The sequence below is a fragment of the Salminus brasiliensis genome, chromosome 17 (assembly GCF_030463535.1).
Source record: "Salminus brasiliensis chromosome 17, fSalBra1.hap2, whole genome shotgun sequence".
Classification (NCBI taxonomy): domain Eukaryota; kingdom Metazoa; phylum Chordata; class Actinopteri; order Characiformes; family Bryconidae; genus Salminus; species Salminus brasiliensis.
In genome coordinates this window covers 30,139,320-30,166,838 of record NC_132894.1, presented here as the reverse complement: position 1 = coordinate 30,166,838, position 27,519 = coordinate 30,139,320, and the positions used below count along the sequence as shown (strand labels likewise).

Below are 27,519 nucleotides of genomic sequence, written 5' to 3'. Positions count from 1 at the left end.
CAGATGGCGCCACAGGTTTTCCGAGCGCTGCTTCTCCCGGCAGACTGTAAACACTCCACCGCGCTGGGATTACTGGGGAAGAACTGCCCGCTGGCGTCCTTCAGCTCGTCCCAAGACCGAAGTAATGAGCGAAATCTTGCGCGGCTGGCCAAAAATGACTCCTGCGTGCGGTTGCTATGTGGAAGCGGGGCCGTTATGCCGACACACCTGCGCGGAGGACGAGACTTCTGCGGAATAGAGACCTGCCTGTGCCTCAGGTAACCTCCCCCAGTGCCCGCGGGGTCGTAGCTAGCTCGCCGACCGCCAGATCCACGATGCTGAGACACAACTTGGGCGCAGACAGCACAGACGAACAGCTCCGGATCAGTAGGAGAGGCTTAACGTTCCTGCTCGGTTCTGTCCCATTCACCCTCCTCGGTTCTGTCCCATTCACCCTCCTCGGCTCTGTCCCATTCACCCTCCTCCTCGTGTGCTTGCAGCCTCGTGACGTCAGGTTGAGCAGACTTCAGCTGGAAACGAGCGAGCTGCTCAGATAGCTGGCTAGCTAACTAGTGTTGTTCTGGCTTAATAAAAAGTCCTTTAGTAGGTTTTATCCTCCTGAAATGAATATTTGAACTGAAATATGCTGCAGCTTGACCTTTTATGACCCTCCAAACCTGAACCTGAAAGGTAGGTAGCTAGCTAGTGCTAACTTTGGGAGAAGTGTGGAAATATGGGGAGGCTGAATTGAACACCACCCCCCCCCAGTGTCAGTTCATTTTATTTAAGCTTTAAAGCAAAAGGACTATTTATTCTTCTTTTTTGCCATTATACCAATACAGGCTTGTTCTGTACAACCAACACTGTTAGGCTAAGTGAGCAGAATGGGTAGGACATGCAATAGAGCCAAAATACAGAAATATACAATTATGTGCAAATGAGTGCATGAGCCTAAATGACTGTACTATACCTTAATTTCTTAAAGCACCATTTATTCCTGCTCTTCTTGCTTTACACTTATAATAAATTAACTTTACATCTTGTAAACATTATGCAAGCCAACACAAAGCACACTCCCGAAAAGGAAACGTACGTATGACCTGGCAATATGGCCCATATTTTATCATACCGTGATCAATTTCTATATTGTGAAACACTGTATGCTTGCCCGAGCCTAAGGATCACTGACCAGCTGTCTTATTTCATTACCAGGAGCGTAATTAGCCAGGTTAAATTAGATCGAGAGCAGCAAATCTGACATTAATATCATTGTACTAATGGTAAGGTAGCATTTGGAAAGTCCTGCCAAATTGTAGCCTTCTGTTCGATATGGATTAGGTAGTGGTTTTGTCATTTTCTTGGTTTGGACCAGCAGAATATGGTCAAAATATTGCGATGAAATGGTGTGTATTGCAAAAATGAAATATAAAGCACCTTTATATAAGGAATCTTCTAAGTAGAGTTTAATGGTCGTACGTAGTCAAATGTTTAAGTATTATGAACATAATAAATGGGCTGTTATTTGCCCCAACATGGGGATAAGGGTCCATTATTTTTCTCACGCATAACTGCTGATAAATAAATGTCTTGCATGATGTTACATAGGTAGTGTAGAATTTGGGATTACGGCTACCTGGACTAACTTTGCATAAAAATAAGGATATTGATTTTATTGGTTGCAAATGCAGTAAACCGAATAAAATTAAGGGCAGTAGTCCAGCGGCGCTTTTCTCACGTACAAGAAATGCATTAAATATCGGTTTGAATGATTGGTCAAATGTAAACTTTCTGATACTGTTGTTTATTTTATTTAAACGACTATATAAGTGTGATTGGGATATCATTCATAGCTAATTTAGTTGATTGTCTTGTTTTCAGTGTTTTGTAGGAACATCTGTAAAGGAGGAACAATAGAAAGTTATGTACACTCTTAGCAAAAATATATCAATAAATAAATCAATCAATTTTTAGTTGAAACAATATTATAAACCTTTTTAATGCTTTATGTAACTGTTTTCTGTAAAGAATCATCTACAAGAAGTCTTCCACCATTACAAAGAACCCTTTAGCCATTAAAAATGCATCTTGACCTGTAACCTGCAAACCGGTACTATAGTGCTAGGTAGGGCTGCACAATGTAGCTTTCAGTATTACAGTGTGCAATATCAGATTTAATTATTTTTAGCTGTTTGATACGAAAGGACAATTTTTGAAATATCCTAATATAATAGCTTTCCCAATATATACCTTTAATATACCTTATGGCACTATTACAGAATACTGGTATAGACGACAGGTCACCCAGTGCCAATAAGGTTATTTTGCTCATATTAACAGTGGACACTGTCTTTATTTAAAACCATCTAAAAAAAAAAAAAACAAGAATGGGATTTTCCAGCAAGGAACTCAAATGTGCCTTTGTCATGGTTCTAGATAAAACCACTGCCTTTACTCAAGTATCATTGGCAGTCATAGAAACTCAATACTTTAGGCTTCTGAAAGTCACAGTAAAGCAGCAGTGCGAACTTGTAGGAACACTGTATATTCCATTAAAGGTTTTGGGAATGGAGAGACCACAGTGTTCTTTAACCACTTCTGAAATACGTGCTATTTTGACAACAGACCAGTAGAGACGCTTAATTTAGGCAACAAAATGAAGACCATCCCTCACTGTGCTGATGATTCTTTCATCATCATACAGAAAAAACATGTCCGCAAGCTTGATCCAGCACAGATAACCACTAAAAGGAGCTTTTGAAGTCCCTCCAGCATTTACAGAGTTGAACAAAGAATTGTTGACATCCCACAGAACAAAGTCCTTTTTGTGTTCCTTCTCCCGCCCCATCACCACCTGGCACAACAAAGCCCTCGCTGAAACGCCACACGACACAGAGGTGTGGGCAAATACGTTCACCTGCTTGTTGCTCATACTCCAGATGGAAATGAGCCGCTAAGGCACATCCATCAGAGAGGGCTTCTTTCTGCTGTAAATGCCTCGGGTGCAGTTGTTGTTTGCAGATGTTCGGCCTGAATGGAGCTATTAGCCTCCTGCTGTAATAGCTGCTGTTCTCAGGCTGTTGCTGTAAAAAAACAAGAGAGAGGGGTGGAAATCTGAGATAACCCTAGGCCTTCCCAGAAATCTCTTTAGAGAGAGGCAAGAGGCTTCCCTGGTTCAACAGATTACATTTACATACTGTTAACAGTGTCAACAACCTGTGTGTGTGTGTGTGTGTGTGTGTGTGTGTGTGTGTGTGTGTGTGTGTGTGTGCTTTTGAAATGTTGGTTTGTCGAACTGCCTGTTACAGACAAATCACAAACTCTTATACATGGTCCTTGAGATTAATGTGTGGTTTAATGAAAGTACAGTTCCTAATAACTTAAGGTAATTTTATAAAACCACATACACTAGATTTAGTTTGAACACCATCTATTAGCAACCTAGCTCTACTTAAATCAATACTAGCATTCTGATTGGTATTAATTATGGAGTATTTTTGTCATTTTCTTTGTTTTGGTGTGTACTGGCTGCAGGATGCTACTTAGTACATAGCTAATATCAAAGCACCTTTATATAAGGAATCTTCTAAGTAGAGTTTAATGGTCGTACGTAGTCAAATGTTTAAGTATTATGAACATAATAAATGGGCTGTTATTTGCCCCAACATGGGGATATGGTTCCATTATTTTTCTCACGCATAACTGCTGATAAATAAATGTCTTACATGATGTTACATAGGTAGTGTAGAATTTGGGATTACGGCTACCTGGACTAACTTTGCATAAAAATAAGGATATTGATTTTATTGGTTGCAAATGCAGTAAACCGAATAAAATTAAGGGCAGTAGTCCAGCGGCGCTTTTCTCACGTACAAGAAATGCATTAAATATCGGTTTGAATGATTGGTCAAATGTAAACTTTCTGATACTGGTGTTTATTTTATTTAAACAACTATATAAGTGTGATTGGGATATCATTCATAGCTAATTTAGTTGATTGTCTTGTTTTCAGTGTTTTGTAGGAACATCTGTAAAGGAGGAACAATAGAAAGTTATGTACACTCTTAGCAAAAAATATATCAATAAATAAATCAATCAATTTTTAGTTTAAACAATATTATAAACCTTTTTAATGCTTTATGTAACTGTTTTCTGTAAAGAATCATCTACAAGAAGTCTTCCACCATTACAAAGAACCCTTTAGCCATTAAAAATGCATCTTGACCTGTAACCTGCAAACCGGTACTATAGTGCTAGGTAGGGCTGCACAATGTAGCTTTCAGTATTACAGTGTGCAATATCAGATTTAATTATTTTTAGCTGTTTGATACGAAAGGGCAATTTTTTTTGTTACTGATCTACGAAAGAATGATTTTTATGCCCAAGATCATTTATTTTTACTCCAGATTTGGATACACAGAGTGCATTTTTAATATAATGACATGTTGGATTATTGACCTCTGGTGAAGTCTGGTGCAAATTCTGTCTCTTTTGTTTTGTTAATATTGCTGTAGCTCTTGCGAAAACACTGCAATCTCCCCGAACAATGAAGCCGCCTTCACATATAATCACATAACACATGGAAGCGCCACGTATGAACAGCTGTGCCTCACTGTCCACTTATGGTCAGGTCACTTGGGATAGGTGTTACGGATGCCAGGTGTGCACAGGCTCAATCTATACACCTTTGCTTGTAATTGAAGTAGATGAAGATATTTTGCCTAGTCTTACATTAGAAGCACATTTCTTTCTCTCTCTCTTTCTCCATCTCCCTCCATCTTTCTAGTTGTCAATAAGACAGTTGGAGGTGGACACTCTATCTAACCTTCTCCCTTTGTGCCAAGCTAATTTAAGGATGTGTTAAGTAACGAACATTACTGAGTGGAGTTTATTCAGGGTGACGCTGACATTTAGGGCTTTAGTTCAGTTGTAGTACAGCGGTTCTAACCTTTCTTGTGTTGGAGACCACAATTACGCATCCATTGTTTTGCAAATAGAAAAGTGACCAAAACAATGGACGTGCAGAGATGCACACGAGACCTATTCTGACCTTCTAAACAGACTTTGTTTTGTCTAGACTCCAACCAGACAAAATATAAACAAGCCAAAAGGAGCGTGGTTTCCTCTTTTCACTTCTTTCAGGGCCCTGTTAAGCTTTGGTGCATAGAAAGTGCAAAGTGAGTGGAGAGGCATTTTAAAAGGTGCAGTGTGTCTTTAAAGAAGGCTCCAGCAGCTGCAGAGCTTAAGTTGATTAGGCTAAATGGATTAGCAGTCGTCCTGTGATGCCGTTGCCTGGTAAACATGCTCTAATATGGAGGAGGAGGGGCAGAACGCCGATTAACCTTCACCATTAGGACGGCTCTGTCCACGTCATCATGAAGAAGCTCAGAGAAATGCTTTCTACGTGCTGTGAATGTCTTTCTGGATTGATCCAGAGACACCGTGTCCTCCTGATTTGCCTGAGGCCTACCTTTTTCCCTGTAAGGGCATACTTTGTGCTTATATATAATATTGTTAATTTACTTATTACCTATTATTTAGTATCAAACCAGTATGAACGTTTGCACGTAATTAACCTTATATCTGGCTGTTTCTCGTCTTTCTGGCCATGGCATTCCTAACCTTTTTGCGTCAGTTGAACTCCTTTAACCTAAATCATTGGTCTTAAGTACCACTTGAGATTCTAATCAAGCTGATGTTAAACCTTTTTAATTCATTTGTTTTGTGGACAGTTTTGCCTGATTAGCTTCCAGGTGACTTCATCTACGTCCTCATTAATAGCATTTGGCTGATGCTCTCCTCCAGAGCGGCTTACATGATGTTAAACAGGTAGGAGAATGTAGTGTTGGGAGTCTTGCCAAAGGGCTCTTATTAGTGTAGTGTGGTGTGCTTACCTGACCAAGGAATCGAACCCCCGTCTGCCACAGGTAGTAACCAACCACACTATACCATCCACCAAGTACGTTAATTTATTATAGCATGATCCATCCAGTAAAAAGTGAACTTAATTAAATAGAAATAGGAAATTATGTATATTTCTAGACTTTACAGCAGAGAAATGTTTGATTATTCAGTTAATTTGATGGTAAAATTTGACTCTCACAAACCCCCCTGCAATGCCACCACTTATGGAAACCCTGCAATAAGTCCTAATTAAAATTCCAATCTGCTCCAGGGTAGTTGGGATGCATACATGTCCAAATTGCCTTCAGATGGAATTAGAGCTTTCTGCATCCTCATTCTTTATTGTATAAAGAAACACAGTGCGGCCTTTATTGTTGGATGTGCTAAGATCACATAAGATCACATGGGTTTGTTAGATCATGCTCTTTATACAAGCACATGGACTGGCTTCCAGTATCTTTAGAATTGCTTTAAAAGGACTTTTACTTGTACATACAAAGCTCTAAATGGTTTAGCACCCTCTTACATCACTGAGCCTCTGTCGTTTTATGTTCCCTCACAAGTCCTTAGGTCCTCCACCAGCTTTAAAAAGCTTTAAAGAGAGTTAAAATTTCATAATTAACAATATAATTTTGTTCACTTACTTATGTTATCTTTTTATCTTCTTTTACTAAAGAATTGTTCAATTGCTATTTGTTTTACTTGCTTTTATTTCATTTCTATTTCTTTTCTTTTTGTCTTTACCTGTTTAATTTCCCGTGTTTTGAGTGGTCTGTCAGTTATTTTAATCTTGTGCATATTAATTGTAATTATTATTATAGCTCTTGTTTTGGTATTTTAATTTGTGTTTAATTGTGTTTTATTTTTCTGTATGCTGTTTTAACTGTTTAACTGTAATGCATATAAATAGATACATAAACAGAACTGAACTGGCATTATTAAGGTAGAAGTGTAAACTAAAAAGAAGAAACATCAGATCGTTATATAGGCAGTAAAGAATAAGGTTAACTCATGTGCTGTGGCTAAAATGACAAGTGGTTGTCATTTTTTTGAGACTTTTATCTTTATCATCTTTGTTGACTCTGTGCATCCGCTTTAGCAGTCACTACTACTTCATAAAAAAAATCTATTAGAAAAAGTCTCTAATAATTGAACTGTCTGTAATTCCATGGTGATATGCATTATCATAATTCATATTTTAAATGCTTTTACTGGTTTCTTTTTCTGTAAGATACAGATCCTGATGGACACGTCTTAATGCCACGGTGTGTATATATGTACACATTAGGCAGCGAATCATGTCTGACCTTCAAAAACAGGAAGCGGCCTGTCATTGCACTCAGTGCTGACTCCACGTGAGGCCTAACAAGACTCCCAATTAGAGCTAAGGAGGGAAAGGAAGCTGAAGTGAGCATGCTGTGTTAATTGCTGAAGCGGCACAGTGTTCCCAACACCAGCAGGAGGATGTTTGTCACACCTTTTTACCTTTTTAAATGAGCGTGGCCATAGCAAGTGCTCTGCATGCTCCATAGGGGATAGAGCTAAAGGTGTGTGTATGAGAGAGACTGGGTAAATGTGAGAACGAGACTGCATAGACATTACACGCTTGTTTGTTTTTGTGCAGGCCCAAGACCATGAGTGAACCCCAGGAGCATGCTGATGATGTTGGCCTGATAACACATCAGGACCTGCCAGAGACCCCAAAGGAGGAAGACCCTCACAGCCCTCCGCACTTCAGGCAAGTCAACACAGTTTTATGTTCACAGCAGGGCTGCACAGTAAATTCTCAGTTAATCATTATTTACAATATGGGTATGACAAGAGGGCTGTAATATGCAAATGAGCCCTTTTTGCCATGTTGTCGTCATCATCATCCTGACCGGTTTAGTATTTTTTCTATGCATCAGGGTTCAAGTAAACCAATAAAGATAAGTTATTTTGGTGAAAATAATACAGACAGGTCTTTAACAGTGTCACAACCACAAAATATCATCCATGTGTTTTTAACCTATTGCAGTCCAAACATGTAGCAAGATTGACCCAGTACTAGTGTTTTGTCCAAGTTATCTGTAGCTGAGGAACAGACTGGCTATAGTGTAGGATTGCTGCATCGATTAATTATCTACGGATATCCACATTGTTCTAATGAGGGTATTACTCTTCAGAAGATTCCCATACAGAACTGAATGTGATGCATATGAAGGTTTTGTGCTAATCTTGCAGTTTTTGTATTTACCATTTATTTTTGTCATGATATTTACAAATGGCTTTATTAAGGTGCCATGCATATGTAGCTGTTTTATTACGACCTTTCTTTTATTATGAAACGAGGCAATACACGTACTTACTTATATAATGCTGCTGTCACACAAGAAGGTAACATTACAGGAGAAGCAAAAACGTTCTTAAATTTCAATGGACGTCCGTGTAAAAATATTTTATAAAATATAACTTGTGAAAGATGGTAAACGTGTATATAACACACACAGCCATCAATCACCCATAATATTAAAACCAATTATGTGAATAGTATTGATTTTCATTGACCAGTAACGCCTGTCCAGGGGTGGGATGTACATATTAGGCAGCAAGTGAACATTTAGGTCTTAAAGTTGATGCGTGTGTTGGAAACTGGAAAAATGGATGAATGGGAACGGTAAACTCAATTAAAGGAAAAAGTAATTGCACAAATCTCAAGTTTTCTGTTTTGGGTGGGGCTTATTTTGTGAGTGGGGTTGACTTGGCAAGTATTGAGAGCTTGTAATAATTAGATCACTGTAGAATAAAAACAATTTAGCACATCAAAATGTAATAATTGATTTGAACTGAAAATCTACAATGAAAATCATACGAAGCATTAAAGTAACATTATGTAGAATGTTTACCTTAAATGTATTAGGTAGAGTAGCGCCCCAAGCAATGCTACTCTGGCTCGGCATGCTGCTCACTGCATTATGTAGCATTGGTGGAGCCGGCAGGACAACACCACTCACAAGAACTTCGTAACTCTACCGCCTTAGTCCACATAGCTTCTTCACTGGTTCACAATTCTGTGTCTCTCAGCTTGTTCAGAAATCACTGTCCTTGTGATTTGAGGTGTCTCAAAGTACAAATTCCACTTCCCAACTATAGGAGGAGTCCAGTGCCAATGCCCATTTTTGCATAATGCTGCTTTAATTAGTGGTTTGTTACACATCCACTGGACAATGACCACTCTTACTGTTTAATGCTGCCTCTCTGCACCTTCTTTACATAAGTGGTACTTGACACTCCTGCGTGTTTGTAGTTTTAATCTCCTAAGCGACTCGAAACACAGTCATACTGTTTTGATTGTGGGACTGATATATTCTTTTTTATTGTTAAATCCTGGTGGGAGTGTTAGTATATGCATATTAGTATTGGTTTTCATGCAAAGATACAATGATGCCAGGTGATGAGGTCTTGTTTTGGCAACAAAAGTCAATTATATTGTTATTTATTTATTTATTTATTTATTTAATCAAGGTATTAAAAACCACAATACCAGTCATGGGGGGATAATAGGACAATTTAAATATGCATATCTTTATCTTTAATGTTTAATGCATTTTGCTTATGTGGGAACAGTCTAGAGAGTCTAGAATGGGCTCATATAGTAACTTGAGCCAATGGCGACAGCTTACATTATACCTGCAGAGAGCCTCTTGCCCAAGGCTGCTCTGAGGTAGAGTGTAATCTGCATGCTCCTGCTCCAGTTTTGGCAGAGGGCCTTGCTGCTGGCACTCTCTCTGAACTGCAGAGAGCTCCTGTTTCTGTCCCAGCAGCAGCAGTGACTGCAAGTCATCTTTACTGCCTGGGAGACAGTTTCTGCAGTTTTTTACGTCTTCATATTTAATGTTTTATAAAGTGTCCATAATCATTGGAAAACAAAATTTCCCCTCAAAATTTACCTCTCAGTCCTTAGTCCAGACAGCCTATACATGGAATGTAAGCTTCAGAAGAAGCCCATTTTGAATTGATTGTTTTCGTGAAGTCAGAGAGACGAGTGCTTTTGCATATATCCACCTATTCAGTATGCAGCAGTTTCATTCTGCCCATTTACATTAAAATTATAAGCATAAAATGCTTTCTGAATGAAGCTAAAATGAGTAGGGCAATCCAAAAGGAGGTAATTTGCATTTAATGACCTATTCAGTCTATAACAGTTTAGCTCCACCCTCCGGTTTAGCTTCAGATTGAAATTGTAAGCAGTTCTAATGCTTTTTAAGTCAATTAAATATGAGGTGACCAATCAGAAAAGATGTAATTTGACTATATTGGTTTTTAAGGCACTTAAATATTGGAAAATGGAGACATACTCACACAAACATCATGACTGGACCATATGGTTCTATTAGAAGTTGCATTTTTCAGCATAAAGGCACTATGCAATATTCAATAAATGCTACTAGATTAGCTTCAAAATAGCTGTTAGGGAATGCAGCCTCACTGCATTAAAAGACAGGCCTATGTTGGCGTTTCTAAAAGCAATAGTGCTGTCTCAGTGTACACCCAGTAGAAGCCAATAGCAGTTTTCTCCAGTATCTTACTTCACAGGGCTGGATCCTGTTTCGCCTGTAAATATGCTAGTTTGATACTCTTTGGACCTTTCTACTTGGCACCAGATGAATTATTGACTGTAGGCCCTTTGTTCACCGCTTCAGGGAAGGATTTCCTTTCTACCTTTGGTGCGTTTTGGTTCTCAGCTGGCCTGGCTGTTGCAGCATTGCAGCCCAGGGCATACCCACAGTCTGCCTGTTTGATAACTCTCCATATCTTTGTCCAGGGCAGACAGCAGGCTGAACAGTCACTACGCCAAAAGAATAAGGCTGCCAAAACCAGTAAATTACTTAACAATTAATAATTCATTATTGCTCTCCAGAAAGTTATTTTCTAGAAGTGATTATTATCTTGGTACTGTAATGGGTTGGGAAAGTAAAGCAGCCTGTAGCCTGTGTGTCATTGAAGCAATGCTGGATGAAAGTGTCCCATGGGAGAGTTGATGTTTTCAATAACCACGTTTCCCTGTATGATGGGATTTGAGTTGGAGGGCCTATTATTAGAACAGTCCTTTGCTGCCATGACAAGATTATCTGCATAAAATGCTGCATATGTTATACTTGCTGTAAATCAAGTTGAAAGTATTTTTTTTATTATTGCTAAAGTACAGTCAGAAACCAAAAAACACATGAACCAAACAAATCAACACAACAGGCAATCCAAAAAACACGTCAGCAAAAACAAACACAACACCAATCAGAAGCCAATCAGCAACAAGCATGAGGTTTAGTAATAGCAATTCCCCTTTACACCACTGTCATAAATACAAATCCTGGGCAGCTATAAGCATGTATTTGTGGACAAGCGGAAATATCATACATGTAGTGAACGGACTATGTAAATACATGTATGCAGCTTCTGAGAAGTCATTTAATCCAGTATGATGTACAGTATATTGTCTACACTGGCATTGGTATTGGCAACAATATGAAGTTGTATTTGTAGCAGTATTAATAGACAGCAAGCTAACTAATTTGTCGTGCAGCTCCACCTAAATTCTGTAGTGCTGTAGCAGTGTTTCAGCCTGGAGTGGGAATGACGGAGGCGCCGTTCTCCCTGTTACAGTCAGTGGAGCTTCAGCATTGTTCTGAATCTATTACTTTAGAGGAAATGTTCAACACAGAGGTGTTTTGAGTAGTCAGTATCATTAACATTCATAAGCCAATAAAAATGCTTATTCCTGAGTCTCGACTGATTGGCTGAATTACGTTCCATGTATGTGTTTTCTTTTCTGATATTATTTATTAGTAGAGTAACATCTCCTGATTATATTATTTGGTTGTATTATGTGTGAAAGCACAAATATCAGCTCCCCTTTGGACAGTACTCAACGTTGAGGTGATCGGGGTTGTCCGGGACAAGAAAACTAAGAATCAGGACAGCGCTGTTTCTAATGTATGCATGTGTGGGTCAGCGTTACTTGACTCGTCTGCAGTCCATTGCAGTCTGTTAAAATGCTTACTTCCAGTCACCCTTATTTCTTGTTGAAGCCACACCCACATTGTGGTCATAATATAAAAGAAAATTTATGATAATGTTTCCAAAGAATCTGTGTTAAAGTCATATAAAGTCAGATAAAGTCATTATCTGAAATACTATAATTAACAGTTCATCTGGTACTTTGGACAATACTTTGTGTATTGACATTGTAATGAGGTACCTCATGACCCCATTTACCGTTAATGCCCTAACCAGCTACCGTTGTCCTCCCAGCAGTTCATTTGTAGTCTCAGCACCCACCCTGTGTGTTTGCCCTTCCCCAGCCAGCAAGTCATGTCCTCTGAGTCAGACGCTGCAGTCATGTTGAGGGGAGATTGAGGCCGTCTCTCTGTAGGCTTGGCTCTGCACCCAAGGCATTGACTGTTCACAGAGAGCATGTAACCCTGCTGCCTCAGCGCTGCATTACAGTGGAAGTCTGTGCCTCCAAATGTTGCCCACAGCGTCACACTGCCTCCCAGCCCAGACTGGAGTCTGGCATTAGTTTTCCAAGCTGCGTCGTTGGTAGCACTTTGAAAGCCCTCTCTGATCTGAATCAGTTCAGCTCTCTCAGTCATGGTAGGCTGTTTAGATGGATTTTACAATAATCTAATAACTAAGCCTGTTAATAGATACAGCCATAGACTGTGGTGTTACTTTTATTTACTGTATCGCATTAAAACAGCATATATGACATATATCTGTCTTTAGTAATGTGAGGAATTTGTACGAATTGATCTGTCAAATCCCTCAAAAATAACATTACACAACCACCCGTGGTCAAATTGGTCCTGCTCGAATAGTGCTCTAGTTTTACCATCTCCCCCTCTGCAAACAGGAAACCACACCACACCACACCTCACTCAGAAACAGAAGACCTCTTTGCCACCAAATAGAGTGGCAAGTAGTGAAGATTGTGATCCAGAATGATTACAGGTTCTGTAGGATGTGCAGTATATTCTGTACACTGGTGTTGGTGTTGCCGACAGTATGAAGTTTGAAGTATTTGTAACAGTATTAATAGACAACACTCTCACTTTAATTTTGAACTTCAGTAATTTTATTCATCCCATTGGCCAAAATTCCTAAACACAGTTCTAACAGCAAGGGCGACAAAACCAAAACGGTCCAGGTCCAGTGCAGTGCATTTGCGGTACTGTTGAGGGCTGCAGTGCATTTGCGGTACTGTTGAGGCCTGCAGTGCATTTGCGGTACTGTTGAGGCCTGCAGTGCATTTGCGGTACTGTTGAGGCCTGCAGTGCATTTGCGGTACTGTTGAGGCCTGCAGTGCATTGGCGGTACTGTTGAGGCCTGCAGTGCATTGGCGGTACTGTTGAGGCCTGCAGTGCATTGGCGGTACTGTTGAGGGCCGCAGTGCATTTGCAGTACTGTATTAGAAGAGACTACTTTATTGACACTGAATTTTATCATTGTCACCCACCACTAAATATAACCCCTCCGAATGTTTGGTGAAAGACTGTATTAGATCTCTGAAGGAGTGTGACTAATGGATCAGAACCTTGCCACCTGCTCTTGCGTCCTGTCAGCAAAAGTGAGGTAATATGGAGAGGACGGAGAGAGTGACAGGCAGTGATGCACTCTCTTTCAGGCTCACCCTGCTCTTGGGCCACTGCCAAGAACCCCTGTCCTCTTAGTCCTCTCCGAGGGACTATGGAGAGATGCGTGGACAGAAAGACTGATGATATCCAGAAGCAATCCAATACCATTAAGGATCTCTCTCCCTGTGCTTTGCAGGGGATCTGATTTTTCCACCCTCAGCAAATATCCAGGTTTTTGCAGGCTCTGTGTTTATTGCGAAGCAGGGTCTACCCTATGTTGTTTTGCTCTGAGCATTTTCATGATGTTTGTGCATGTGTTATTGGACTGTTGTGTTGTCTGGGTCAGCAATCCCCAGATATGTGTGTGAATAAAAAAAATGCTCAGCCCTATAAAACGTAACTCCAATGGCAAAGGCTGTTGTATTTTCTCCTTAAATCCACCTGACTGTTACTCTGTTACTTGTAAGTGACTGCAGTCGACTGCAGCGGTGCTTTTACAGTATTTGAGTTATAAGTAATGCTGTATGTCTAAATGCAGCACTGTGCATCCTAGTGGTTAGTAATTACTCCTACTAATCTCTCTTACAGTAAGAAACAGCCTGATTAACACAGTCCTTTGTTGGCATATATGCAAGCCCTTTTTAAACCTTTCTAGTATTTCGATTCATAATTATGTTTTTATCACCCTGGTTTATTGACTTGAGTAAATATCAAAATAATGACTGGATAATGCAGTTCCTAATATAATCAATAGCAACAGCTCTGCATTAGGGTAGCTGTGCCAAGGCTGAGGACCTCTCACAATGAGTATCTGTGGAAAAGCACTGAAAGCTCTGGGTTTGTACTTGCTGTAGGAGTTCGGTTAAAGGTTAATAAGGCCACCAGTCCATACGGCTTTTCACAAGTTCTTTATTCAGATGATAAACACATCTGCCACATTGCAGCCACATCTGAGGGGTTCACAGCCATCTTCTCTGCTTTAATTGGCTGTTCAGTCCAGCTCATGTATGTTTTCACAGGCACCTTTCAACTGTCCCTTGGGTGTGTTAACCTTCAACTTTGATCCATTATAAACTGCAGAAGCATTGCTAACTCACCAGAGGCCTTCAGAATAGGTTCTGTTGCAGAATAGTTAGTTGCATTATCAGGTGTGTTGTCTCACAGAGAAGATGGTTTACGTGTTGAAATGAAGTTTTCAGTTCAATTCTTTCACTTCTCTTTTTTCCTCATGGCAGGGTGCAGCTGATAGATGACCTGTCCTATGAGGATGTGAAAAAATGCTACAGGGGATCTGTGAGTACCAGATATGGTATCTTTTGGCCCAGATGGTTTATATGATAAATGTAAGTTATGCTGAAGAGGTTATACATTATGAGATGATCAGACTCTTATATATGATCTTATTATAGGGTTATTTTATAAGTTGATGATGTATTGGAGGTCATGTGAATAGAATCACCTCCAGAACAAAGAAAAGGATCATTACTGGACAGTAGTCTGCTCAGGAAACAATTAAAGTGTAGTTCAAGGCCACCTAGCATATGATGCATTTTGACCTTAATCCTTGATTACCGCTCATAAAGCTGTGGTATACATAAAATCTGAAATAGTCGCACATCTCTTGTGCAACTGCAGGGTTAATCATTAACAAAGTGCTGTGCTGGCTGGCGCGCTCAGCCCATTCAGATTATGAATATTGTCAAAAAAACAAAAAACAGACAGAGCAGCGCCACGCATCACTAGAGTGTGAGGCAGCAGGAAGCTGTAGTGCAAGCCTGGCGTGGGTAGATGTGCTAGTGTGCAAGCTTGCAAGGTTTTTTTTTTTACCCTCGCTAAGGTGCAGTGGGAGGGTCTGCAGCAGGTCTGTAGCAGGCCAGGAAAAAGAGAGAGAGAGAGCAAGAGAGTTGTTGAAGCGACTCTTGTGAAACCAAAGTAAGAGGAGTAGGGATCAGTTCACAGGAACAGAGCAGAGAGAGCGCACTTGGGCCCGGGACAGAGGAGAGAGATACTGGGTACCTGTGACACTCTGACACACACACACGCTAGCACACACACCCAAGCTCGAATGAGGCTCGGCACGGTGTGTGTGGAGTGTTAGTGTTGTGTCAGCATGCTGAGCTTGGTGCAGAGCTCGCGTCCTCTCCGAGAGAAAAGCAGGCTGCAGGGGAACTGTGGGCAGGAGCTCATCTCCGTACCTTCTTCTGCTTCCTCCTCACAGACCGTCAGCAAGTACAACTCGCAGTACCACAAACTGTTTCAGAACGTGCCCGAAGAGGAGATACTCATGAAAGGTGAGTGAAACGTTGGTTAATGTCATTGGTGCAGTTTTCGTTTGTGGTCACTGTCGGGAAAGAACGACAGCGCCCGTCTGATTTAAGGAACGGTAACCTTATCTGAGGAGGCTAGGTATTTTGGTCTAGTGAAGATTTTACTAAAATGTAATTTTGGACTGTTTCTAAAGGCCTGTGTTGGTCATGAAATGGCCACACAGTGCAGGATTTGATTGGGTAGTGACATTGTTGTTCTGTTCCCTTGTTTTTTTTGTTTAGGTAGGTATATTTTGGGGTTTCATGTTATTTCATGTCTCGAAAGCAGCAGAAGCTCTTAAAGAAATGCCTAGAGCTTTTCAGACCAAGCCATAGAAAACAAGTGTTAACTAAAGTCACTACTCCATTATATTTTTCTTTGTTGGTGTTATATGGTGTTAATACTAGGAGCCAAAAGCACCTCTTTATACACAAAACTCAAAGGAACACTTGGACCCCAGACTAGAGAAGGTCTGCAACCAAACCACTTTAACCAAAGTCACTATTGCAGTGCTAAGAGGAATGTGAGTAATGCAGCCAGCAGCCCTTGGTATTTCTTTTTGTTGATTTTTCTCTTACATTTTAGTTCGAGACTCATATAATAGTTAACATGCTTAACTATATCAAAACAGTAGATCTAATGTTTTGAAAGCTTGTGTAAGTGTTGCAGTCCATTGTGTGATGGTTCACTTGGGAAACTTCCGCCTTCTTGGGCATTTGGGTAATATCAAGTGTGGCATCTGTTCTTATAAGCTTCATATCTGTGCATTCCCTATTCGGGGTGCATATATTAAATTGAATTTTGGAACAGGGAAATGGAATAAGGGCTTGCTTCCTATTCCCGGTATTGCAGTAGGCAAAGCAAGGCCATAAAGGTTAAGAGACGAGGGCTTGAGGCCAGAAGGTCACTGGTTCTATCGCCTGGATGTATTAGCATCCATGGTTGAGGTGCCTTCGAGCAAAGCCTGGGTGCTGTGAGGTGGCTGCTAATCGTTTCAAGTGTTTGCACATTGCAATGAATAGGTTGGCGTAGGGGTTGAATTCTGTTGTACTGCTGTGTAATGGTGAGAAAGTGTTCTTAATCTTAATCTTCTGCCCTTGTCTCTCAGTGTACTCCTGTGCCTTGCTGCGAGACATCCTCCTGCAAGGCCGACTCTACATCTCCAGAAACTGGCTGTGCTTCTACGCCAACCTCTTCGGCAAAGACATTAAGGTGAGAGGGGTAGCTGATGGCCTGAAGCACTCGCTGCAACAAACTCGCAGAACACCCTATCACCCTATCATCGCAGCATCGCTCTTGTGACTTTTGCTAAACAGCCATGAGCTAGTTTTAACCAGATGTTAAAACTAGCTCATAAGCAATGAAGGAGCCACACTTCAGCTCCCCAGCTGGCCTAAAGGCTATGTCGATTTTAAAAAGATGTGAGTGTTGCATGTTGTTTGCTGCTTTGTGGTTCAGAGCAGCACCTCAACTTAAGTCATTGCTGCCCAACTTCACTTTTTGGTTTCTGATATAAGAAGCTTTTAAAAGAGGTGCTTAATCTTCATATTGGCCTCAAGCCAGGGCTTTTTGTTTTGCTATGTTGAGCACATGTAATGCTATATGACCCTTTTGTATCACAATTAGAGGTAGTTGGTTAGGATTACATTACAATGGACAAGTGAATGTTCCATTTAATTTTTTTCCCTCTTGGTAATCCCCCTTTCTCCAAGGGTGGGGAAATGTGGTACGACTGAAGTCGTGCGAAGATCGATTAGCAAGCACGTAGTCTGTAACCTGATCCTTCTGACCTTGTGCTTTCTCTTCTCTTCTTCTTTTCTTGTCTCTTCACGTCTCTCTATTTCTTTTCTTCTTGTCTCTTCTTTCTCCCTCTCCCTCTCCTCGTGCAGGTGGCCATCCCTGTTGTTTCTGTGCGACTGGTCAAGAAGCACAAGACCGCGGGCCTGGTCCCCAATGGCCTGGCCATCACTACAGACAGCAGCCAAAAGGTTGGTTATCATGTCGTCAGCGAGTCACTCCAGAGCCTGGGGACACGCACACACTCATGACTCTATCAGCATGCATGTACACTGCAGAACTGCAGCCATGAGCTCAAATGTGTGACACGGACAGCCTCAAGGTCGTAGATGGACTCAGTTTGACTTCCCTTCGTGCTCCTCGCACCTGCCACTGCGCTTAGCGAGAGACCAGCCAAAGCCAAAGTAACTGCGTGGGACTATTTATGGAAATGATAGCAGTTTTTGTGATGACTCATTTATTCTGGCTGGCTGTTTTCCAGCTCTTCAACCTTTATCCAGCATCTCTCTTCTATATTGCTTGTGTGTCTCTCCTGATATGCTGGTATGATTAGCTCCTGCACTATTGTTGGCTTTACATTTGTTGCCACTTCCCTAAGCCTGTATCGCTTGGGAGACGTCCTGAAGCTGACATAAACACAGTCTTGACCTGCAGGATGTTTTACAGTCACTTTAGAGAGTTGCTGATTATCATAGTTATAGTAATCAGTGTTATTTTCCAGTTATTTACTGATATTAGTGCAGAGCAGTCGTCCCAGAGACCCTTGTTGTGAACGATAAAGTAGGGTAGATTAGGGCTCAGTATGGAAACCGAAATACAGTTTGTTCTCAAAGTGCTCTGTTTTAATCTTTTAAGCCTCCCCCCGAGCTAGATCAGATGTTCTGTGCAGTCACTGAAAATATCATACTCTCCCAAGTAATAAGATTATTATTGAAGTATTATTGAACGATTTTAAGAGAGTGCATCTGAGTCCTGCTTCTCTCTCTGCATTTTGGTTTGCTATGGGATGGTACTTCATTTTCTTGCATGTTAGGGGTGACAGTAGACGTATAAACATTGCTTTTTGTTACAATGGTTGCAAAACAGGATTTACTGTGAATTAAATATGTATTAATGTTTTGTGATTTGATGACAAATTGAAATTATTTTCATTATTTTATTGAAAAAAAGCTCATTTATATTCCTAAGAGGACAAATTCCATATGTACATAATAAGAGACAAACCATGTACTCCATTTGTGTGTTTAAATGTATTGTCATCTAAGAAAACTACCTCTTTGTCTTAATTAATCCTTGTATTTTTTCTCCGTCTCCGTCTGCAGTATGTATTTGTGTCTTTGCTGTCCAGAGACAGTGTGTATGACGTGCTGAGGCGAATATGCACACACCTACAGGTGAGACGATAATATTGGAGAGTATAATCATATACACTGTTCTGACATAGGATTTGTGTACAGTAAATAATGTCTGGTTTGCTTGTTTTGCATTTCAACATTTCTGGTGTTCTGCCTCATTAAGGTCAATGGCAAGAAGAGCCTTAGCCTCAAACAGTACATGGAGGAGCCCACCTCTTTATCTCTGGTAAGCCCTCTGACATGGCCATTCTCTCTAGGCATTAGTTCAATACGTTGTACCAGAGGCTGTTGTGCAGAGTAGTTTGTGAGGGATTGGACTGCCTAATTCAGGCATAGTAAAATATCGGTGTAATCTTCACAAGTAACCACTATCAGTAACAATAACAATTTGGCACACAGTCAACTACCAGGTTTAGTTATAATATAATGTAATAGTTGGTGCAAGATTATTTTTCTGTTTTTGTTATTGAATGGGCTCTGAATGTGTTTTAGTCAAACTGGTAGAAAACTAGACTTTTTAGCTTAAGTACTGAGTTAAACTTGTGGATCTCATTGCTAGTGGGACTCTATATTGGTAAGAATTTGCAGTACGACACATCACGATACAGGGGTTACGATTCAATGTATTGCAATATATTGCGATACTGTAAGCAAGATGATATATTGCAAATTCTTTAAGATCAAATTTTAGGAACACGGACATAGTATAAAAACATCATCTACATAAAATTTGAGTAAAAGATATATATGGGGTATATACACCTATCACTAAATCAAAGTCTAAAGTCTGCCACCAATCTTTAAATGTAAACTATTCATTAAAAAGCCGTACTGTTTTTTATTTATCAATACAGCATTGCAAAACACACACACACACATCACAATACTTTGATATAGTGATATTCATCATTTATAGTGATAATCATAATTTTCCATTTAACCCCAGATGTCAGCAATTAGCCAAAACGTGTGTTAAACATTTTCCTTATTACGTTAGCCCTAAAGCTCTGAGGCTAACACTGCTAGCAAACACTAGAAATCAAAAGTCATGCCTACATTTTCTTTCGAACCTTCCTCAGTCCAGATCCAGGTGTCCATTTTGGTTGCACAGTTGCCATGTTGGTATGCTTTAGGGTGCAACATGACATGCACTACTTTTCTAAATTGTAGATCAAACTAATCCAGCTCAAATAGGGCTTAAGGTTGCATGGTTGAATTGTGAATAGTGGAAAAAATAAGCTTGGTTGGTTATTAAAATCTGTGAATCGACACTTCCTCTGTTCCATTGTTAAATGTTAATGACGCAGCTACCGAGAGTTGTTGATGACCCGTCCTTGGGTTACGTAAATAAAACACTGTCTCAGGTTGCTCCCTCACTCCACTTTATGTCTCTGTCTGCCTCTGTGTGTCTGTCTCTGTGTGTCTTTCCACTGTGACCCATGTCCAGGATGAGTTCCCGGTCCCTGATGAGTTCCCTGTGACTGTAGATGAGTTCACTCCAGTGCTGAAATGGAGGAGAAAGCCCTCGGTGGCATCTGTCTCTTCCTCCCTGCCTGACCTACTGGGCAACTCCACCAGCAGCCTCAGTGCCGTGGATGCTCCCTTTCGGCCAGATGAGCCTCTGGAGGGTGAGGAAGACAACAATGAAATGCGTACAAATAGGAATGGGCAATATGACAACATGTTATGAAATTATGTGAGAAAAGGCTTTTGTGACAATTTTTTATGTGTATTCTCATTGATACACAGCGCAAATCCATGTGTCATGGAAAAGGCACCAATTATAGAGACCCTGGAAATATATAAATATAAGTATAAATGCATAGTAACTTTTTAGTAGTTGATTGGATGTCATGGTGATTGGAAGTGAGGGTCCTACTTTACTTTTTTTTATAATTTATTCAGCAATTTAATAAAAAAACAACAAAAATATACATATTATGTATTAAAATGTCTTTATATACTGTGATGTATAGAAAGCCATGTTGCCCACCCTTAATACAAACACACACGCACATTTCCAGCAGTCATCAATGCAGAAGGAATGTCTGGATCTGATATCATTTAACTGGAGTGAATACAGGTGATTAACACTGGCTTGAATATACAGAGACTATTAGCAAATCATCACGAACTTCTTTCTCTCTGCATGTATATGATTGTTTGATTCGTATAAGAAAATAAATGACTTAAATGTAAAGCAAGCTTCTGCTTCACTGGGAGGGTTTGTCCCAGTTTAGTGGTGGCAAATTGAGGCTAGGGTTTCATTTTTGCAGGTGCGGTAAAAAAAAAAAAAAGAGCATGTTGGGTTCTTTGGAACAGCAGTTTAATCCATGCACAGCTTTGCAGCACGTGCACACTTTTTAAATGACTTTTGGGCTGTTAAGCTGCAACACAAGAGTAGTGATCAAGTGTTCATTTAACATTCAGTTGATTGGCAGTTTCTCAGGGGTGTAGCACTGCACTTTTTATTTTAAACATCCTGACGCAGCAATCATAACTCCCCAGACAAATACTTTGCATGTTCAAGGTGGTGGTAACTTCAGGCTCCTGCAGATGGCGTTGTGCGAGGATAATGGGGCTATAAATACCTGCGGGTATGTGATGGAATTCATAGATTGAGAAGAGGTGGTGCAGTGCAGTAAGTGTCCCGTTGGATGTGTGGAAAATGGGTCGCAAAGCCAATGTTAATGATTGGCCAAATGGAGTGATTGGATATGGGCGTGCCGAAGACCTGCGTGTGAAGGAAGTAGCTAAATTTGCAGGTGTATGGATGCGTACAACCATACGGGTCTACCAGCAATGTCAAAAATCCCAGCCCACAAAAAATTATCTTGTCAAAAAAAAAAAAAGGTAAAGGTGCACGTATTTGTCACTGTACAGTGTACACTGTACAGCGAAATGTGTCCTCCGCATTTAACCCATCTGGTAGTGAACACACACTCACACACACACATGTGTTAGGGGCAGTGAGTACACACACACACCTAGAGCGGTGGGCAGCCAACTCCAGCGCCCGGGGAGCAGAGAGGGTAAAGGGCCTTGCTCAAGGGCCCAACAGTGGCAGCTTGCCGAGCCCGGGAATCAAACCCACAACCCTGTTATCGATATCCAGACGAAACTGATGCACAGGGACTGCCGGCGGGTTTCATGGCTTGTGTTGTGTGTGGTAGAATGAGTGCAGATACAGTATGTGCCAGCTGCAGGCAGGCATGAGGAAATGCTTGTGCTAGATTCTCTAGACACATCAAAATCGTCAGTGTTTTGCAAATCGTGCTTTTGCATGAGTATGTATATTAAATTAAATTAGATCAATTAGATTAACTGTGTACATCTGTGTTCAAGCAATTTAAAAACAGGATTGTAGTGCTATTGTAATGTGATGTAATGAGGATGCCAACAACAGCGTTCACAAGGGGGCAGTATGTCAGTCTGACAGTCAACATATGTGTGTATAGATATTTGTTTAGGACTGATGGTTTAGTTCTAGGACTGATGGAATGGTTTTACTTTCACGTGTAGCCGACTGTATATGGAAAGCTTTTACTCTGCACTGAGCTGATTAGTCCAGTCTTCAGTTGATGTCTGCTCGGTGCACACGTGGGCCTGTGTAAATCCGCAGTGTGTAGGGAGGGGGGATGGAGCAGGGCCGGCCTCATTTGGTTGAGCTCACTTATGCAATATGGGATTAAAGAGAGTGATTTCAGAGTCCTGGGGATGGTGCATTACAGAAAGGGAGGACTCTGCCATCCCTGGGCTTAAACAGTTGTCCCAGGTTTCTCGTTTATTCTCTGTTTATAGGTTTGCTGTTGTTCATGGCATTAATGGTGTAATGATAAAGTTTTACACTCCACCTTCGTCATCAATGATATGTTTAACCTGGTTGTAACCTTGTTATAAAGTGATTAAGCCTCTGTGATAGAGAAAAGAAGAATTGCTACTACTACTACTGATAATAATATAATATACTAATTAATAATAATAATAATAATAGTTGTCTGGGGGGGGGGGGTATTCCATTAAGAATATTAAGTGGAGTGAGAAGTGGTGTAGAGTGTAAAAAAACGGATGGACCATTTAAACTGACCTTAAGAGGAAAAAGAAGAACAGATTCAAAGACCTAATAATACTGAACGTTTGGAATATTTCCTTAATAATTTTGATCAGAAGAAGTTGCTTTGCTTTCTTTAAATCCTCATGGCTCCATATTCTAGAAGAAAGCATTCCCTGGACAGTAGACAGTAGACTCAGCAAAAGCAGGATAAACTCTTTTTAATAACCTTTGATTTTAGAAGAAAAAATGAATTAACAGAGTGAAAGCTGTAGTGGTGGCTGGATTTTGAATATAATGCCAGTAAATAAAGTAATTGAGCTCTTAAAATATAACATATCAGCTAGTTGTGTATGTCATGAAAAGAGATTTAGATATGTAGAAAGTCATTTAAAAATGGGATTACACCAATAAAACAAAGCTGCAAAACAACTGGATGTGAGCCCATTATGTAATTCATATATATATATATATATATATATATACATAATAAAAATATATATAATGCATAATATAATAAAATATATATACATACAGCTTTTGTATTCGTACACCTCACATAAACCTAATATTATGACATGTATCTTCAAAATGGGTATTTCACAGGAGAAGGCAAACATGCTCTTAACTTTGAATGGAAGTTAGTGTAAAATGTTTATTCCAAGTCATTCAGAGCGTTTCTATTGGTCTGTTCATCCAGAGTTATTTACACAGTGCACAGAACAGCTACAGGGTTCAAACCATGGAGAAAAAATAAAAACGGACACACATAAAGATGCATGTTTTTCATTGGGCAGCAGCGATATATTTTGTTATCTCATTAAACGAGAAATAAGGTTCGGTTTTTGTTCAGTCTTTATCTCATGCTATTTGTGTGTGTTATTTGTGTAGAGAGAAGTCTAGAGACTGAGAAGATCCTCCTCACAGAGCCAGTACCTGAACTGGGCCAGATGGAGTACCAGCTGCTGAAGTTCTTCATCCTGCTGTGAGTTTGGCTCTCTCTCTGTCTATTGTGCGTGCACATAGTAGTAATGGGCTTTTCTCATCCTTTTAAACAGATATAAGGTACTTTTACTTTCCAAATGCCTGAACTACACATTATGCGTGCTAATAAAGTATGCTTTGCATGCATGTTAGCAATTATTTCTTATTCTTGTGTAATTGTTCACAAGCTTTTAAAGAGTCTCTGAGGAGACGCTGTATAGCTTTTAAAGGATTGTGTGCCTTTCAACACTGCCATCTAGTGGACACCAGTGGCACTTTCATCACAGTGTCAGTTTGCAGGTTTAGAGCAGATCTCTTTGTACTTTTTAAAATGGACACGTTATTTTGGGTGTCTCAGTAAATTTTCCATGCCTTTTTAAGAAAAACAAAAATGTCATTAAAAGATGTGATATGGTAAATAATAATGTAATTTCAACAATTTAGTACTTTCTTGTTCAAGTTTAGATATACATACCTCTTTTCAAATGAGAGATTCTTGCTATTAATTTTATAATAATTTATTTTTAAATGATTTCTTATGAAAGGTATTTCAATTTTTTTTATAAATATGGATAAATCTGTAATTTACCTCCTGTATACACATAGGAGTAACAATGATTATATATATTCATTGTTAATAAACACTTAATCTACATCTAAAAACACATTAACAAACAATCTATATATTTATTTTATTACAAAAGATTTGTATTATTGAAAATTGTCTTTTAAATGGTACAGTAGTTTCATGAGAAAAAATCTTGACCAGTATTTATGCACTTTTGAATTTCATACAGTCCCTCTTATAGTCCTTTATTAGTATAGTATAGTAATGTATAAACTGGTTTAAGGCAGTCTGTTAGTAGGTCCTCTTCTGATCTTCATGACAACCCCACACTACTTTGTCATAGTTCTCCACAGACCTCCTCTAGTGCTTGGATTTCTCTTCTCCAAACATTTCCCAAAACAGTCCCACAAGTTCTCAGTGGTGTTCACCTCACCTAAACATCCTCACTCCTCAACCCACTCTGTCACTGGATGTGTGGTTTGGCATCTTGATGGCATATCAAGCCAAGCGAAAACACAGAAAAGAGCAGCTAAACATCAGTGTATGACCTCTGGACATATGAGCAATGTTGTTTTCTATGGGTAGATTTTCTGTACATGACCATCTGCTCTGTTCTGCAGAATTATCCTCCTTATCCTGTCTTCCTGTTACCTGGCTTTCCGTGTGTGTAGTCTCGAACAGCAGCTCTCCTTCCTCAGCAGCAACACAGCACTCCCCCTGCGAGAGAGGTGAGAGACCACCACATCACACACTCCATAGTAAATAGGGATGCATCATTATAAAACATCGAGGTGGTTAACAGTAACTGATAATTATATTTATTGAATTAAAAAAATAAATGACATTTTTGTACTTCAAAACAAGTTCTACTAGACTAGTTAGTCTTATTGCTTATTATATGTATGTATGTATGTATGCACAGTTTTCATTCAGTTCAGACCCTCATTAAAAAAACTTCAACCTTCAACCTAACAAAATGAATTCAGTAATTAATTTATTGAAATAATTTTTTTCAGACTTTTTTTTATCATGAAGTAATAGATCAGCACCTCTGGTGATAACCCCTCACCCACTGTCTGTTTACACAGGTAACTGAGACTGAAAGGGCAGCCTTCCCATTCACTGGCCACCTGAAGACTATGCAAACTGACTCTTTATTTATTGCTTTGGTGAAGCAGAGGACCCCTCAGCTTGTGGGGTTGATTAAACGAATGAATGAAGACAGTAAGTAGCGCAGCATGCAGTGATGCAAGCCATTCTGTGCTGCTGGACAGCAGAAGATGTGAGGATGCAGCACTGGATTCAGAACACTGGACTGAGGTTACCTAACATACAAAATGGGAAACACCAGAAACTACCTGATATTTAGGAAAGGGCCAGTGGCCAGAGCACATTACTTACTTGTTAAAGGACGTACTTTTCATCCGTGAAAAAGGACATGCAGACCATGGCCATGTGTATGTTCATATTTGTTTGCTAATCTTTAATCTTGACTGCTTACAGATACACCTCATATGTGAATGTGGAGGAGATTCACTGTCTCAAATGCTTGGTTTACTGTGCTACATTCAGTTTCTCTCTCAGGCAAGTGAGTATTTTGATTTAGCTGATCTGATCCGTACAAACTGGACTTACCGCCTACTCTCAGGACACAGACCACAATCCTGAATTACAGCAATACCAAATATGTAATTCAGCCAGTTCAGCCGTCGGTTCATGCAGAGAACTTAGCAATACAATACTGAATCACATGTCCAAAAACAATCAGCATTACACTTTTACCGGAGGAAAGGAGATGCAAGCTTCTTACTCATTTTTAATTTTCTTTCCTGGATATCACTGCACTGCTGTACACTCTATCCTAAACCTGCACAATTTACACATCTCTGAATTTGCACGTTATACTGTGTACGCATTTCATATAAACAGATAAAGCCTGTATGAAACTATACACTGAAGCACAGCTGTGCTGTTTTCAGGGCTTAAACTATGAAAAGATGTCATTTTGAATGTCTGATACTTACAGGATGGTTGTTGGTTTTAAAAATGACTACATTTAATACTGTATGACTGCATATAAAAATAAGAGTATATAAACATTTCCCCTCTATAGTGAATAAACCTTCCCATCAGCACTGTTATGTACATATAAAGACTGTTGTCGTTGTTTTCTTTGAAAAAGTCCCAATATTAAGAGCTCATAAATGAAATAAGTGGGGCATTATGTGGTCTTGTTTTAATGGCTCTCTACAAAATCTCCTTAAGTCTGTCCTGCAGTCTGACTCTTCCAGCTTTGACTAGTTTAACTAAATGCAAATGTTTTAAACTATCTGAACCACTATCTAAACAAACAAAAATAAAATCATAAAAGTGGTTTACTGGCCATACAAGTCATCCCCTGTATGAACTAAACAGAAGGACACACTGTAAACCAGCATTTGACTAAAATCGATTAATACAAAGTACCCCAACAGCACCCCTGTTTGACATAAAATTATAAACACTAATGTACTGATGAGTAGTTGCTTGACTTGACAAGGACCACCAACAGTGTTTAGTTCTTCCAGACAGTGCCCCAAACCTCTGGTCTAATGGAAGTTGTTCAAACACTGATAACAAGGGAGGGTTTGGGCTGGTCACAATAGCTTTGGCTATACAATATATGTCACAGAGCTGGATCTGGTGTACTCCAATTATTTTACCTGCTACCCTAACAAAGCTATTGAGTCTGTTCATGTTAATCATGCTAAGCTTACCATACCAGGCCACAGAACAACAGCTTAAAACAGGTGCAACAAAGCTGATTCAAATGTGAGTAGAAATATTAAAGTAATTAAGTGTTGCTTTAAAAAAATATCTATTATATCTATATCAGTATCTGTTAACATACTGAGATATTTGTAACTATCTGTCAGATCCTTAAAAAGAAACTATCATTAATATTTGTCTAAAACAGTGTCCTAC

At 39.7% G+C, this 27,519-nt stretch overlaps 1 protein-coding gene and 1 pseudogene across 2 annotated transcripts; both read left to right on the top strand.

Moving 5' to 3' along the window:
• Positions 1–26,947, top strand: gramd2aa (GRAM domain containing 2Aa). Of its 2 annotated transcripts, XM_072660268.1 has the most exons (12): positions 1–257; positions 7,505–7,618; positions 14,729–14,786; positions 15,712–15,784; positions 16,909–17,012; positions 17,690–17,788; positions 18,920–18,991; positions 19,116–19,178; positions 20,400–20,580; positions 23,895–23,988; positions 25,176–25,283; positions 25,644–26,947. In XM_072660268.1, the coding sequence occupies exons 1-12, from the start codon at positions 4–6 to the stop codon at positions 25,645–25,647; spliced, it is 1,224 nt and encodes a 407-aa protein (XP_072516369.1). In that variant the 5' UTR covers positions 1–3; the 3' UTR covers positions 25,648–26,947. The 2 variants fall into 2 exon arrangements, with proteins under 2 accessions (XP_072516369.1, XP_072516370.1); XM_072660269.1 differs by lacking the exon at positions 25,644–26,947 and having other exon boundaries at positions 25,176–25,287.
• LOC140538637 (U2 spliceosomal RNA) lies at positions 16,501–16,669 on the top strand (annotated as a pseudogene).
• Positions 26,948–27,519: the final 572 nt, after the last annotated feature.